Source organism: Glycine soja, chromosome 13 (genome assembly GCF_004193775.1).
Source record: "Glycine soja cultivar W05 chromosome 13, ASM419377v2, whole genome shotgun sequence".
NCBI classification, from domain to species: domain Eukaryota; kingdom Viridiplantae; phylum Streptophyta; class Magnoliopsida; order Fabales; family Fabaceae; genus Glycine; species Glycine soja.
Window position 1 is genome coordinate 15,933,279 of NC_041014.1, and position 13,655 is coordinate 15,946,933.

The 13,655-nt window shown below is 29.7% G+C and overlaps 1 protein-coding gene across 1 annotated transcript; it reads right to left on the reverse strand.

Annotated features, from left to right (window-relative positions):
* Positions 1–4,712: 4,712 nt before the first annotated feature.
* On the reverse strand, positions 4,713–7,905 carry LOC114381370 (transcription factor MYB106-like). Its single transcript, XM_028340611.1, has 3 exons — positions 7,535–7,905; positions 7,264–7,393; positions 4,713–6,399 (listed from the first exon to the last, which is right to left on the reverse strand). The coding sequence occupies exons 1-3, from the start codon at positions 7,665–7,667 to the stop codon at positions 5,394–5,396; spliced, it is 1,269 nt and encodes a 422-aa protein (XP_028196412.1). The 5' UTR covers positions 7,668–7,905; the 3' UTR covers positions 4,713–5,393.
* Positions 7,906–13,655: the final 5,750 nt, after the last annotated feature.

Consider the following 13,655-nt stretch of genomic DNA (forward strand, 5'->3'; position numbering starts at 1 on the left):
CATTAGACATTGGTTTTGAACCATTGTTAAAATGAACGATGTTAAAATTGTTTCACTTTCAACATCAATTTTGAAACCGATGTTAAAAAAGATATTTGACATTGATTTTGTAAAAATTGATATTAAGATTTCACTATTGATATCGATTTTTTTAAAAATGATGTTAACGATGATATTTTAATTTATTTACACAAATATTATTATGCATTTTGTAAAATCGGTTTTCTTCAAAACCAATGTTAATTGAACGCTGTTGAATCCCTTTTTCTGTAGTAGTGCATATTTATTTTTTGAAAGATGAATATACTTTTAATAAAGTAGGTCACCAAGTGTACAACTTGTAGGAAGAGAGGAAACATTACCATAAGGCAAGACCAAAAGCCTTTCAATAGAAGTTGATAGACATAAATATTAACTAATTGGTGGAAAACAATCAAAATGGATAATTACACCAAAAAGCATAAGAAACCCCTATTGAAGATGGACTTTTATGTTTAAACCATGCCCAACACGAAGCTTCATTTTCATACATATAAGCCAACATTGCTTCTTTAAAGTAATATCGGCTCCGAATGACTGTTCTAGGTAAACCTTTGTTTTCTTACTTATAAGCCAACATTGCTTCTTCAAAGTAATATTAGTTCAAAAACAACTATTCTAGGGTTATCCCGAGATAACATTAAATAAGGATTCATCATAAATGGTGACCAATTTACTAGAACTAACATGATGAAATTTAAGTCCAATATAAGATGTGAACTGCTATAAGCACAACCTAAAGTATAAGACACACAACGTGAATCAACATATGACATGTGACACGAGATTCTACCTATAACTTAGACTCTAGAACAACTATAAATAGATAGGTTCTCAACATATGTGAGGCAACTAAAAGCATCTCCGATAAATGTTCTTACACCCTAAACTTCCATGCAAGATCTAATCTTGTTAAGATATGTTGTTAAAGCAAGAATATTGATCTTTACTGTGGAGATATGCTCTTTTACAAGAACAAACAAGATCTGTATGGGGATCCAAAAAATATTTTAATATCTTTTTCCATAAAACAAAAAAAAATGATTAATTGGTTTTAATTATTTTTAAAAAATTGTAAATATATATTAAAAGTTGAATCCATTATGGGACCTAAAAAAATGATTTAAAATTCAAATTTTGATCTTTGGAACAAAAAATTGAAGAGATCTTCAAAATAATATAACACTGCAATATCCATAAAAAAATTAACTAATATCACAAAACTTGATCTTCTATTGAAGATGCTCTAAGCTCATTTGAAGACATACATTAATACAGAATACACTCTCTTTGACTGTCTCAAAATTTCTCTATCTCTCTATACTCTCAATTAATTGTATATTTCCATAGCAGTTGCCATAGGAACAAGTGAGCAACTAGGTTAGTGAGGGGCAACGGTGGTTGTAATGGGTGATATGTAGACAACTCGAGGCAGTAGTGGCACAGTGTGGTTGCCCACAAGTGGGTGGGGTAACGAGGGAGGTGAGAGGCATAGGAACAAGTTGGGAAAGAGAAAAAAAAATTCCATCTATTTATTCTAGAAAAAAGTACATATAATGGACAAGAATTAAAGAACAATTCGATTATAAGTTAACCTCACTCTCTCTCTTTGGTTTCCTTTTCCCTTGAGAGAGTAATTTTGGAAGAAACTTTTTGACACGTTCTTTCTTCGCAAATCTTCACAGTTTCACAGTTTTGTGTGTGTGTGCTTGTATATATATCGTAAAAGGTCAGAAAGGTATGCATGCACATATTCGATTTTCCGTTTTATATGTGGCATAGCGCGCATATTCGATTATAAGTTGACACAACTCTCTCTGTTGCGCTTTTCCCACGAGAGTAATTTTGGAAGCAACTTTCTGGCACGTTCTTTCTTCGCAAATCTTCACAGTTTTGTGAAGAAATATAAACTGGTGGATCCCACGACTTTCGTACCCAATTTAGTGTTTATTTTGTTGCAAACAAACGGTGGAAAACACAACTTTCTTTCCTTTTCATATGTTTTTAGACTTTCCCTCGCCCTTGTTTCTTTGCAAATGAACACTACCTAAATGAAGTGAGTACAGTATTTCTCCTAACAAATATTATTAAGGTAATATTTTTTTTTTTTAGATAATTAGTATTTGAGGTAATAAAGTCATGTCAATGACATTGCTCTTGCGCAAATCGCATTTGTCAACATGATTGTGTTTATGACTCATGAGTGATATACCCGAATCTCTGATACCTATTTTTTGGAAATTAACCGTCATGTCCTTTCACTTGATCATTTATAAGGATTGCCAGAGTCTGTACATATGATTTGAACTTGCCGCGAGTAATAAATTTGTGTGCGGTCTTTGCCAAAGAACACACACAAGAGCACGCCAACCTTGAGCAGAACAAGTCCACTATGCACATCTTTCAATTAGACGAAACCTCAAACTGCTCTATTGCTCTTTATGTAAGCACAGAAATTGGAACATCTTTGATGATGGGAAGCTATCTAGGTTTTGGAGTGCAGCACGATAAAGTTGGTCTTGTACCAAAATATATGATGTAAAAGTTGAAGATTTCTTTTAGGTGCATGCATGTCCATGAGGCACGATGTTTTTCCCTTTCTCAAGGTGCCCTACATGACATGAATAGGACCCATTAGTAAGCACAAATTCAGAGTCCTATTAAACCATTGGTTCATTGGCACCTCAATATATATCTTCCCATCATCCCTTTTCTTTTCTTTTCTTTTTTTTTCTTCCTTTTTTCATATTTTAATTAATTGTTGTTATACTTCCTCCTTGGGAAGTTCTTACTACTACTTCCATGGATCATTTCTCCACAACACTTAAGCATAAGACTTGCATGTGTAGCCCTTAATGTATTTGGTGGGAAAACAATGAGAATATTTCAAAATTGTGTAAATCAGTATATTCTAATTTCCAGCACATGTTTCATGCTCCTTATAAGTAGAAGGTTTCATGTGATTTTGAAATACAAATTAAATTTCTCCATTGTTGCAAATATGCACCATTTTCAGAATTCTGCTACAGCTGCCGCTTTCATAATTGCTACTCCGTTGTAAAACATCCTTTTGTCAATATTTCGATCAACTGAGTTCAGATTTGACAATGCAAGGGACATTAAAGTGAGGGGGAACATGGCACATGCGATGCTTCCTCCAGTTATATATATGGTGTGTGAGGAGAGCTTATAGCTTATAGGTTATATCACAAGTTGTTGATCAAATTATATATGTTTTAGGTTTAAATATTCTTTTTCCTTACAATTTAATATTTTTTTCCGTTTTCATTTTTCTATTTTTTTTTATTTTAGTCTTTTTAAAATATATATTTTTGTCCCTAAAATATTTTAGATAACATTTTTTCAATGTTCAAAATATTTTTTTATTGTTCAAAAGTGCCATCTAAAACACTTTAAAAACAAAAGGTAAAACAAATATATTTTGCAAAGATTAAAATGAAAAATATTTTTTACAGGGACAAAAATGAATAAAACACTAAATTATAAGAAAAAATATATATTTAAACCTATTTTTTACAGTAAATTTCTCACCATCAAATTTCTTTGATGATGGAGCTTTGTACGTACCAACTTTTGAAAAATAAACTTTAATGGAAAAACTTAATCATGTAAAATATTAGTGACAAAGAATAATATAAAAATGAATGAAATAACAAAGACAATTTTTTTAAGAATTCTTATCTTTCAAAATTGAATGAATTCTAATTCCTTTGCTTTTATTAGAATACAAGCCTGATAAAAAAAATATTAGAATACCAACTAAATAATTTTTTGTAATGAAAAATTCTTATCCTAAATCATTCATTATAAATATTGTTTCTATTAATTAACACAAAATATATTTGCGATACAAGCATTTATAGAGGCAACACAAAATATATGTGCTCGCTAAGAAAAAAGCTCGTTCAGCATAAGATACAAAACCTTAATCATGCGATGTATACTTAGATGGATTACGCAAACAAATTATATGATTATGCAGGATTATATATTAATTTATGCCATTCGCATTATTAAAATGAGAAATTTTATTGTGTTTTGGATTCTCGTGAATATATTAAATCCTCATCATTATATGTTTGAGTCCGTTTAATTGTATAATTCAGAAATTAATTATATTGCAACCATGTAACAATATAAGAAAACTGATGGCGATAAGTAAATAAATATAGGAGATTGAAGTTGTTGAACTTCTAATACTACGAAGGTTCAACAACTCCTTTTGGCTTCGATTTCTTAGGCTTCATTTGCGTAATTTTAAGCTAGATACACATATTTCTGATCGAGAGCTCAACTGCAAAACCCTTTCACATAATATAAGAAAGTACCAACTCATAAAATAGTATCTTAAACAATAGTACGGACTGAAGGAGTTTTTTTTTTCCAAAATAAAATAAAATGTATTTGGTACCACCTTGATAAAGGCCGTGACAACCAAGCAAATGAATAGAGAGGAAAAAGAGAAACCAAATACATGTTCTAAATTTTCAGAGAGAGAGAGAGAGAAACTATCTTGAAATCGTGACAATAGCTAGGAAAGTATGATAATTGTGGAATAGTTCAGGATAAGGTGAAATGGAAATTAATCTGTGAAAAAATACAGTATAAACATTAAAAAGCAAGAATGCGACATGGAACCAACAGCAATAAAGTCCATACTAAATGTTTCCTTCATTGATTTTTTTTTTTGTATACAGTTTGAACACCGGAAAATTAATTACTTGGCGTAAAAGTCATTTAATTCGCACACCCTCTTGTCTAGTATCAGTTTGACTAGTAGAGATCCAAGCATATCCTCCACTCAGAGAAATCCAAAGACTACAGAAACAGATCAAAATCAAAGCCAAATCCAAACAAATTGATATGAACATTTGATGGTGTAAACGACCAACCAAGTAAGCTGTTTTTCAAAACAAGCTATCAGAGAATTACAATAACACATTTCCAAGGGAAGAAAAAAAAAAGAGTCTCTGTTAAAGCATCATCAAAAACCACTCTATGGAATCCACATGTTTCTGTGAGCATGTTCGCTTTTATGGTGATGGGGAAGAAAATCAACCACTGCTGACTTGGGTTTGATTTTGAGGAAATATGCTGCCTAAATGTGACTCACACATACCCTTTTCAACACGCAAATAAATCCTGTTGTATTTTGAATTTTCACTTCACCTTGTTCACGTGAAATTGCATTTATCTCTTTCTTCTTAGGCATAAAATAAGCTTAGCCCTATAAAATTTTTGTAAACACTTATGAAGCTAGAGATAAACACAAAATTTTCACCTCACAAAATTAGGTGAAAATTCAACCTGGGATGATCCATTCCCAACAAACATTAGAACATAGGGGGATGAGAAGGGGAAGAATTCACTAAGTTGAGAATGCTGTTCCAATAATTATTGTTATCTTCATAAAAATCATTATTGCTTCCATCGCCACCATCGTCATTGTTAGACTGTCCCCCACCCTCCGATGATAAATTTGGGTCCTCAGAGTTTGTTTTAAGCAAAAGATTGGTGAAGCCTTCTTCAACAATGTCATCATCATGTGAGCCACTAGTCCTAAGGGACTCAGAGGCCCACGTGCCTTCCATGTTCATAGTGAACTCATGCAGACTAGAACTAAAAGTAGTGATGGAACTATCATAAGTACCTTTCCACTCTTGCTCACCTTCTTCTTTCACAAGAGAAGAAGAATTGCCTGAAATCCTCACAAACTCAATCATAGGCATTGCACTATCATTGTTGTTGTTGTTGTTATTTTCTCCTCTAATTCCATTCATAATTGGTGGTGCATTCTCAGAGAAAGATAGTGTAGAAGTAGGAGACTCAAGGTCCCCACTTACCCCAACATTGCTTGCAATGGCACCGCTTCCTTCATTAGATTTTAGCCACCCTCCACTATTCCAAGCCTTCAGAACATCAAGAGAAGATCGCGACGGTGGTGGCGACGGTGGTGGCGGCGGTGGCGGTGGCGGGGGTGCTTCCGGCTTATTATTACTATTATTATTGAGAGCTGAAGCTGAAGTTGATGCAGAAGAAGAAGATGCAAATGTAGAAGAACTACTTCCAAATTGTTGCTGAAGTGAATGTGAACGTATTTTTGACTCTCTTACAAGTCTTGCTTCAGCTTCAAGGCGAGCACTCTCCCACTGAGCCATGTGGCTGAGGTTTGCAGCGGTTTTGGATTGGCCGTCACTAGAGAGAAGTGCATCGTTTTTAGGCTTGTGTGTCACAGGGTCAATTCCCATTTTGGTTAACCTTTTCTTAAGATGCGTATTCCAATAGTTCTTGATCTCATTGTCCGTTCTCTTTGGCAAGTGTGTGGCTATTGCCGACCACCTGAGTACAAAGACAGCACAAGCATATAGTGCAGACACACCACAAAAAGCCAATGTTAAACCCTAGAGTAATCCATCAACTACTAAAACAGATTATTTATTGTTGTTTTTAATTGATAATTTAATGTTAATTTTTTATAAAAGAAAAATGTGACTTAATTTATGAGAGGATGAGATGTATGTGTGTATGTATGCCATGTTGAGAGCATTAGATAATCACATGCTATATGACATTGCTTTTTGCCTATAAAAATAATAATATAGCCATTGCATTTTTGCTTTTGATTGCTGTGGCAGAAGATATATGAATATGATATATATCATTTTGCAATTAAGATTCGTCTCGAATAAAACTTGTATGTCTGGGAGAAAATTTAAGGAAATGGCACAGGGCACAGAGCACAGTTTCTGAAAAAAAAATTGTTGGGGGAGGGTTGGAATAGTTGGGTGAAGAAATTGAGAGGTCATTGCATTTAAGACATTCTGCTGCACAGCAAGGGCACAGGAACAGAAGAGAAATTATAGCTCTCGCACGAAAAATGAATGATTCATATTTAGTGTAGAGTGAGTATGGGATGAAATATCAAGCTGAGGTGTGAAGTGCAGTGACATAGTTATCATTATTTTCATTTGTTTTGTTGTAAAATTCCAAAACATAGGAAAATATTTGTGGATGGAAAAAAAAAATCACTTTCACATTTTCAAAAGAGAAAAAAAAATCCATAATGGGTCTTGAGTTCTGAATATGTGTATCTGGTACCTTTCTCAAAGAAAAAACTAAGATGCAAAAGACTTGATTTTAAAGTCAAAAATAGAATTAGCATATATGATATATCCTACTACTCAACAAAGAAAGATACCAAACCTGTTTCCTAAGAGGGCATGGAGTTGAATGATGGTTTGTTCTTCTTGCAAACTGAACTTTCCCCTCTTAATGTCAGGCCTGAGATAATTGGTCCATCTTAGTCTGCAACTCTTGCCACACCTCTGAAGTCCTATATATACACAACAGCACAAGCATCTCCATTTCACAACATGAACACTACATTGCAATAATTTCATATATGTGCACTTACACATTATTTTTCACCACAAACAATATACATCAAACTAACACCAAAAAAAGTGTTTAGTACCAGCTTTTGCTGGCAAGGCACGCCAGCTTCCATGGCCATGTTCTTCAATATAAGCTAAGAGCTTCTGATCTTCCTCAGGAGTCCATGGTCCTTTCTTTAAACCTACCTTGTCGCAACATGGTGATCGTCCCATTTGCAAGTGGAAACTAATTAACACTAAAGACTGTAGTAGCTTTTCCTCTTATTTATATAGCACAATATGAAGAGAAAGAAAACTATGGAGAGAGAGAGAAGGATATAAAGAGAGAGAAAGAGAGAGAGGGACATGCACTTAATTATAAATGAAGAGATGGGCATAGAAGAAAGGTCAGCGGCATAAATGGGATAATAAACAAAACTAAATAACAACAGTTATAAGGTAGATGTGTGTGTGGACTATATCATTACAAGAGTACCCTTTTGATCGCTATCAACTGAATTCTCTGTGGTATATAGCATAATCCACTTTATCAACTTGGCTTAGTGAATATATATTTATATATTGAGCAATAACAGATTGATGGAAAGATCGATATGAAAAGCAAGGGTGTCCAATGTCTTTTCATAGCATTCACTTTGGGTAGAATTTTGAACCCGTCGACAGCAACGAGCTATAACAAGTTATAGCCATAATTTCTAAGTGATACGCCATCTAGCAGTATTTATGGCATGGCTAAGGCCGGTTTTTAATTATACATCATATGGCTTTTTTTCTTTTTCTCTGTCAATCAATCAGTAGGAATATATATATTTATTTTTTATAGTGCTATTTATACATTGTTCTCTTTACATCCTTGTGAAGTAGAAGTGGAAAATGAATCGAGTTAAGTGTAGAAATTTGATAAATACTATCGTTACATCAATATTATAATGCATCATATCGCTAATATACACTCATAATTTCTATACTAAATTGCTAATAAATTATTTTTTGTTAAGTAAAGACTACACTAACAAAAACAATTCTAATACTTGATATTTTTTGTTTGTTAACACTTGATATTTTTTCATAGTGGTTGAATTAGATAAAGGCATTAGGGTAGATGATTTGTATCTTATGTTTGATTAAATATTTTTTTTTCCTTTATATATTTTGTTCATTATTTTTATTGCTTATTTCAGTTATTTGTCAAATTTATTATTAGTATCAGTTTAAATAATTTTTTATTTTTAATTAATTAAAATATTTTTTTGAGTTTGTACTAAAAAATTGCTTAAAAATTAGATAGAATTATCTGAAATAAATCTAAATAATTGTCCCTGTTTTTAATTTATATTTACAGATACCTTCACTTTAAAAAAATTATTAAATTATAGAATCTTTTTTCATCAGCATTAAAATTAAAATTATAGAAGTAAGTGAGCTAAGATGAATCTAATTATTTTTAGACTTAATTTACTTGATAAACTCATTAAAAAAGTGAAGTTTTTTTCTTAGCTAAAGTTTTTCTTATTGTGGTTCACAAGATAATGAACTTCGACCGATTAGGCAAAAAAGATTATATTTATTAATTTTTCTTAGTTTTATATATTTTACTTGCAAAAGGTCATAATAATATTAAAAAAATCAAATACATATACACATCATATATAAAAATTTAAAAGGTTAAAAAAATATTATATATATATATATATATATATATATATATATATATATATATATATATAATGTTATTATATTGAAAAAAAGTCCATATAATGTGTATATATCTAGCTAAGTTGTGAGTTATTAAGTTAAAAACAAATGTTTAATTAAATTTGATTCATGAAATAATGAAATTAAAATTTTTATTGACTCTTTAGCGTTGCTTATTAAACTATCTACGAATTGAATGAGAAATAGCTTATATGATTTGAAGTTACCATTATCGAGTCCCTAATACACCTTAGTTTTTACCTCATTTTTTGTGCTTTTATTTAGGTTTGACCAAAAAGTTGAGTGAACCATAGTCTTGTCACTCCTAAGTGATGTTTGAACAATAGAGTCTTCAATTCTAACCAATCAAGAAACTGGAGATAACCATTGGAGGTCGGCTACAAACCTACCAAGAGAGTAGTTCCTTCCAATTCTGATTTATATCTACGTGCCATTAACTGAAGCCTTATCTAATGGTACATACTCAGTCGCAGTTCAAAAGTATCTCTAATAAAAAGAGCAACATATGATCTAGTACTAGGATGAGAAGACGCAAAAGCCTATATAGGAGTTTATATAATAAGTAAATAAATATTTTTCATAGATTATGGAATTATAATTGACACTACGACAAATATTTGTAATATATTTTCTCACACATTTTTAAAGACATTATTGTTTTGTTACTAAATTATTAAGAAACACAATCATTCTCACTCTATTAAATGATTCACACATGTCATATATGATTGCTTGTAAAATTCAGCCAATATTAGAGAATATGTGCTGAAAAATGTATGAGAGTGTGTTACTTATACCCTGCCATTGACCTTATAAGTGTTAGAAATATTCTTCATTTCAAATTAAACCTATCACTTGAGAATTCTGGTTTATTTTGAAATATTTATTATTAGGGCTTAAAAATAAGAATGCATTAATTATTTTTTCTAATAATATCTTTGGTTTTTGGTATCTCAGCTATCAATATTCAATTGATTTACGACTACACTTCAACTCTTTAATTAAATAAGGTTGTTTTTAGTCTGGAAAGACAATTTTTCTCATAATGAATAGTATGCTTCATTAATTTCTTTCGGATTATTTGAAATGAAGAGAATATCTTACAAGAATAATAGCAAATTCTATTTTTTCTATTGATATTCTTAATATTTTATATAATATTGAATAAATATAATATATCTAAATCGAAAAAATATTATATTTTTTTTGGAGGATTTATAATTATCCGATTTACATATGCAACAGTCCCACTTCATCTTGGACAGGAATTATTAACGAGAGGTGGGTTAATCAATTTAGTGGAACAAAATAGGTTCTCAGAAGGTGATGAACTAATGTTTGAATTTTCACTAAAAAAGTAATTACGGATTGATATAAGATAATTATCATTTATATTACATATAATTTAGATGGGTTGGGATTAAGATTTAAGATAAGATGATTTTGTGATGGGTTGAGTCTATCATTTATCAAATTTATATTCTATAATTGTTCCTCTTTTAATCACATTTTCTTAATCAGCCCTCTAAGAGTGGAGATAAATCCTCTCAAAAGTAATTAATGGTTTCTATCATTAAACATGTGAATTTAGGTATGTCTTGGACAACCTTTTATGTTTTATCACTCTAATCAACGTGCTATGATTGTATCTTTGTGTTTGATTTTATGACTTTGGTTAAATTAGTCATTTGATCCCTATAATTTTATGATTCTTATCTTTTTAGTCCCAATGATATTTTTAGTTCTTATAGTTTATATTTTAATTCTCTTTTAGTCTCTATAATTTAAAAGTGTTCTTTTTAGTTCTTATCATTTGTATTTTAATTCTCTTTTAGTCCCTATAATTTAAAAGTGATATTTTTAGTCTCTATAATTTGTATTTTAATTACCTTTTAGTCCTTCCTACAAAAGAAAATATAAAAATAATTAGCTACAAATTAGTTATAAATTATCAATTATTTTTTTATTACAAATTATCTTACGATAAATTAGTTACGAATTACTTGCTAATATTTTTGTAGTTAATTATAATTGATAATATTACTCATATTTTGATGATAAGGACTAAAATGGAATTAAAATATAAAGTATAGGGACTAAAAATATCACTTTCAAACTATAGGGATTAAAAGAGAATTAAAATACAAATTATAAGGACTAAAAAACCACTTTCAAAACTATAAAGACTAAAAGAGAATTAAAATATAAATTATAGGGTCTAAAAAACCACTTTCAAACTATAGGGATCAAAAAGGTAAAAATTATGAAACTATAAGGATCAAATGAGTAATTTAACTTATAACTTTCCATCAATTGGTGTCCAATAGAAATCCATACAAGATTGTCTCAAAAAAAGATAATTGTGAAAAAAAAGAGTCTAATTCACTAAAAGAGTTCATTTAGGTTATGTTTGGCAAACAAACTCAAAAATTATTTGAAAGATGAAAAACTAACTGGTAACTAGAAGTTATAAAACTAACTTATTAAATTATAAGTATTCAGTAAAATTAATTGTTGACCAAAATAACTGAAAAATATAAAATAACAAAAATTTACATAATTGACATATTTTATATATATATATATATATATATATATATATATATATATATATCAATTTTATTTTATGGATAAAATTATATTTTGAGGTGTTATATTTTTAGTTTTTTAATTAATTTTAAACTCATAGTTTTTTATTTACATATATATCATATAACATGTCAAATTTTGTCACATTGGAGAAAAAAGTGAGAGTGATGAACAACACAGTTGAGCAAAAAATTATAAATAATAAAGAGTTTAAGTGATTATGCATTCATAGAGTAAAATATGTTTATACTATCATTTAATCATAAATTATTATTAATATAACTTTTAAAGTAGGATAAAATAAGTTTCTAGTCACTAAAATGTTTGAAAAGTATTAATTTCGTCCTCATAAAAAAAATTATATTAATTTGATCTCTTTAAAAATAAAACATATTTTTGTTGGTTTTGAGTGGTAACTCTGCTATACTACAATATGATGTATCTAACAAACTTCCACATAATTTAATGTTCTCAGAAACGGACCGGTCATTGAATCGGTGAAGGCACTGGTTCAGTCGAGGTTGAACTGGTTTTAATAAAAAAATTTAATATTTTAATATAATATCCTAGTAATATTAAACAAAAAATAATATAATATACATAAATTGATAATAATAAAAAGTAAAATTCACTTAAAATAAGTTATAATATTTTTTTAACCAAAACGATATTGTTTTGAAAGTTTTTTTTTATTAAGTTTTAAGTAAAACTAGCTAACCTACCAGGTTTTACTGGTTTTCGACCAGTTCAATGATTTTGAGCCGATTTAAGGACACATCGATTTTTAGGAAGTATTGGACTAAACACATGACTGGTTCTCGAACTAGACCACCATCAAACCGCCTGGTCCAATTCGGGTTTCAAAATAGTGGTGTAATTTGATCACATATGCACTAAACAATTTGTGGAGGTTAAATCCTCCCACAATGAAATAAGCAATAGTGGATTCTAGTGTATTTTGAGTGTGATAGTCCGTTAGTCACATTAGAGAATCGTTTAACGGAGTTACCATCGAACATCGACAAAAATATATTTGATTTTAGTAAGGATTAAATTAATACAAAAAAATTTATGAGGACGAAATTAATATTTTTCAAATTTTACAAGAACTCCAGGCATATTTTATCCCTAAAGTAATTATCATAAAAGTGAATAAATTGATCATACATGATGGATTGCTATTGGATAACGTATAAATTGTTTTACACTAATAGTGTAGAATCATTTTTCTCAATAATAAACCATGATTTATTTTAAAAGGATAATTAGGAAATTTAATAAATATATTAAGGATAAAAAGAAAAAAAATATAAAAAGTTAGAAGATAGAAAATAACATTTAAAAAATACTACATCAAATAGTATTTTTAAAAACGGTAAAAACTACACAAATAACTTATTTATTGAATAACTAGTAAAAGAAAGATAAAAGCTAGTTGGAATATTTTATGCAACATATATAGTCTTAATGTGCAATAGTAACTCAAACAAGATGGTATCTGGAAAAAGATAACTGATAAAAAAGGGAATCTTAGATTGTAATTTCCTTTGAAATTCATTGAAGCACTTAGCCATAACCATAAGGGTAGGGAAGGCAAGGGTCAGGTTGGACCGAGTTTGAGGTATATTATGATTCAAACATATCAATTTTAATCAGCTTAGATTGATTCAATTTTTTCTTAATCAGTTGGTTCTTTAACTTAAATCAAACCAATATGATTATATTCAAATTGATTTAAATCGGATGATCAGATTTGTTATAAACATAATAATAAAATAAAATAATTGGAAAAAAGATTAAAAAAATGAAATTGATGCTAAATTACTATTGATTATCAAATCAATCATAAGTCGTGACAGTAGATATATAGAACTAAAATTTTATAAAAAGATTGAA

Bases quoted from the DNA above. Each gene is read 5' to 3' on its own strand.
- LOC114381370 (XM_028340611.1), bottom strand. From the start codon at position 7,667: ATGGGACGATCACCATGTTGCGACAAGGTAGGTTTAAAGAAAGGACCA. The intron at 7,394-7,534 runs GTACTAAACACT...GTGTATATATAG, and splicing joins TGCCTTGCCAGCAAAAGCTG to GACTTCAGAGGTGTGGCAAG. The intron at 6,400-7,263 runs GTTTGGTATCTT...CTTTGTACTCAG, and splicing joins CATGCCCTCTTAGGAAACAG to GTGGTCGGCAATAGCCACAC.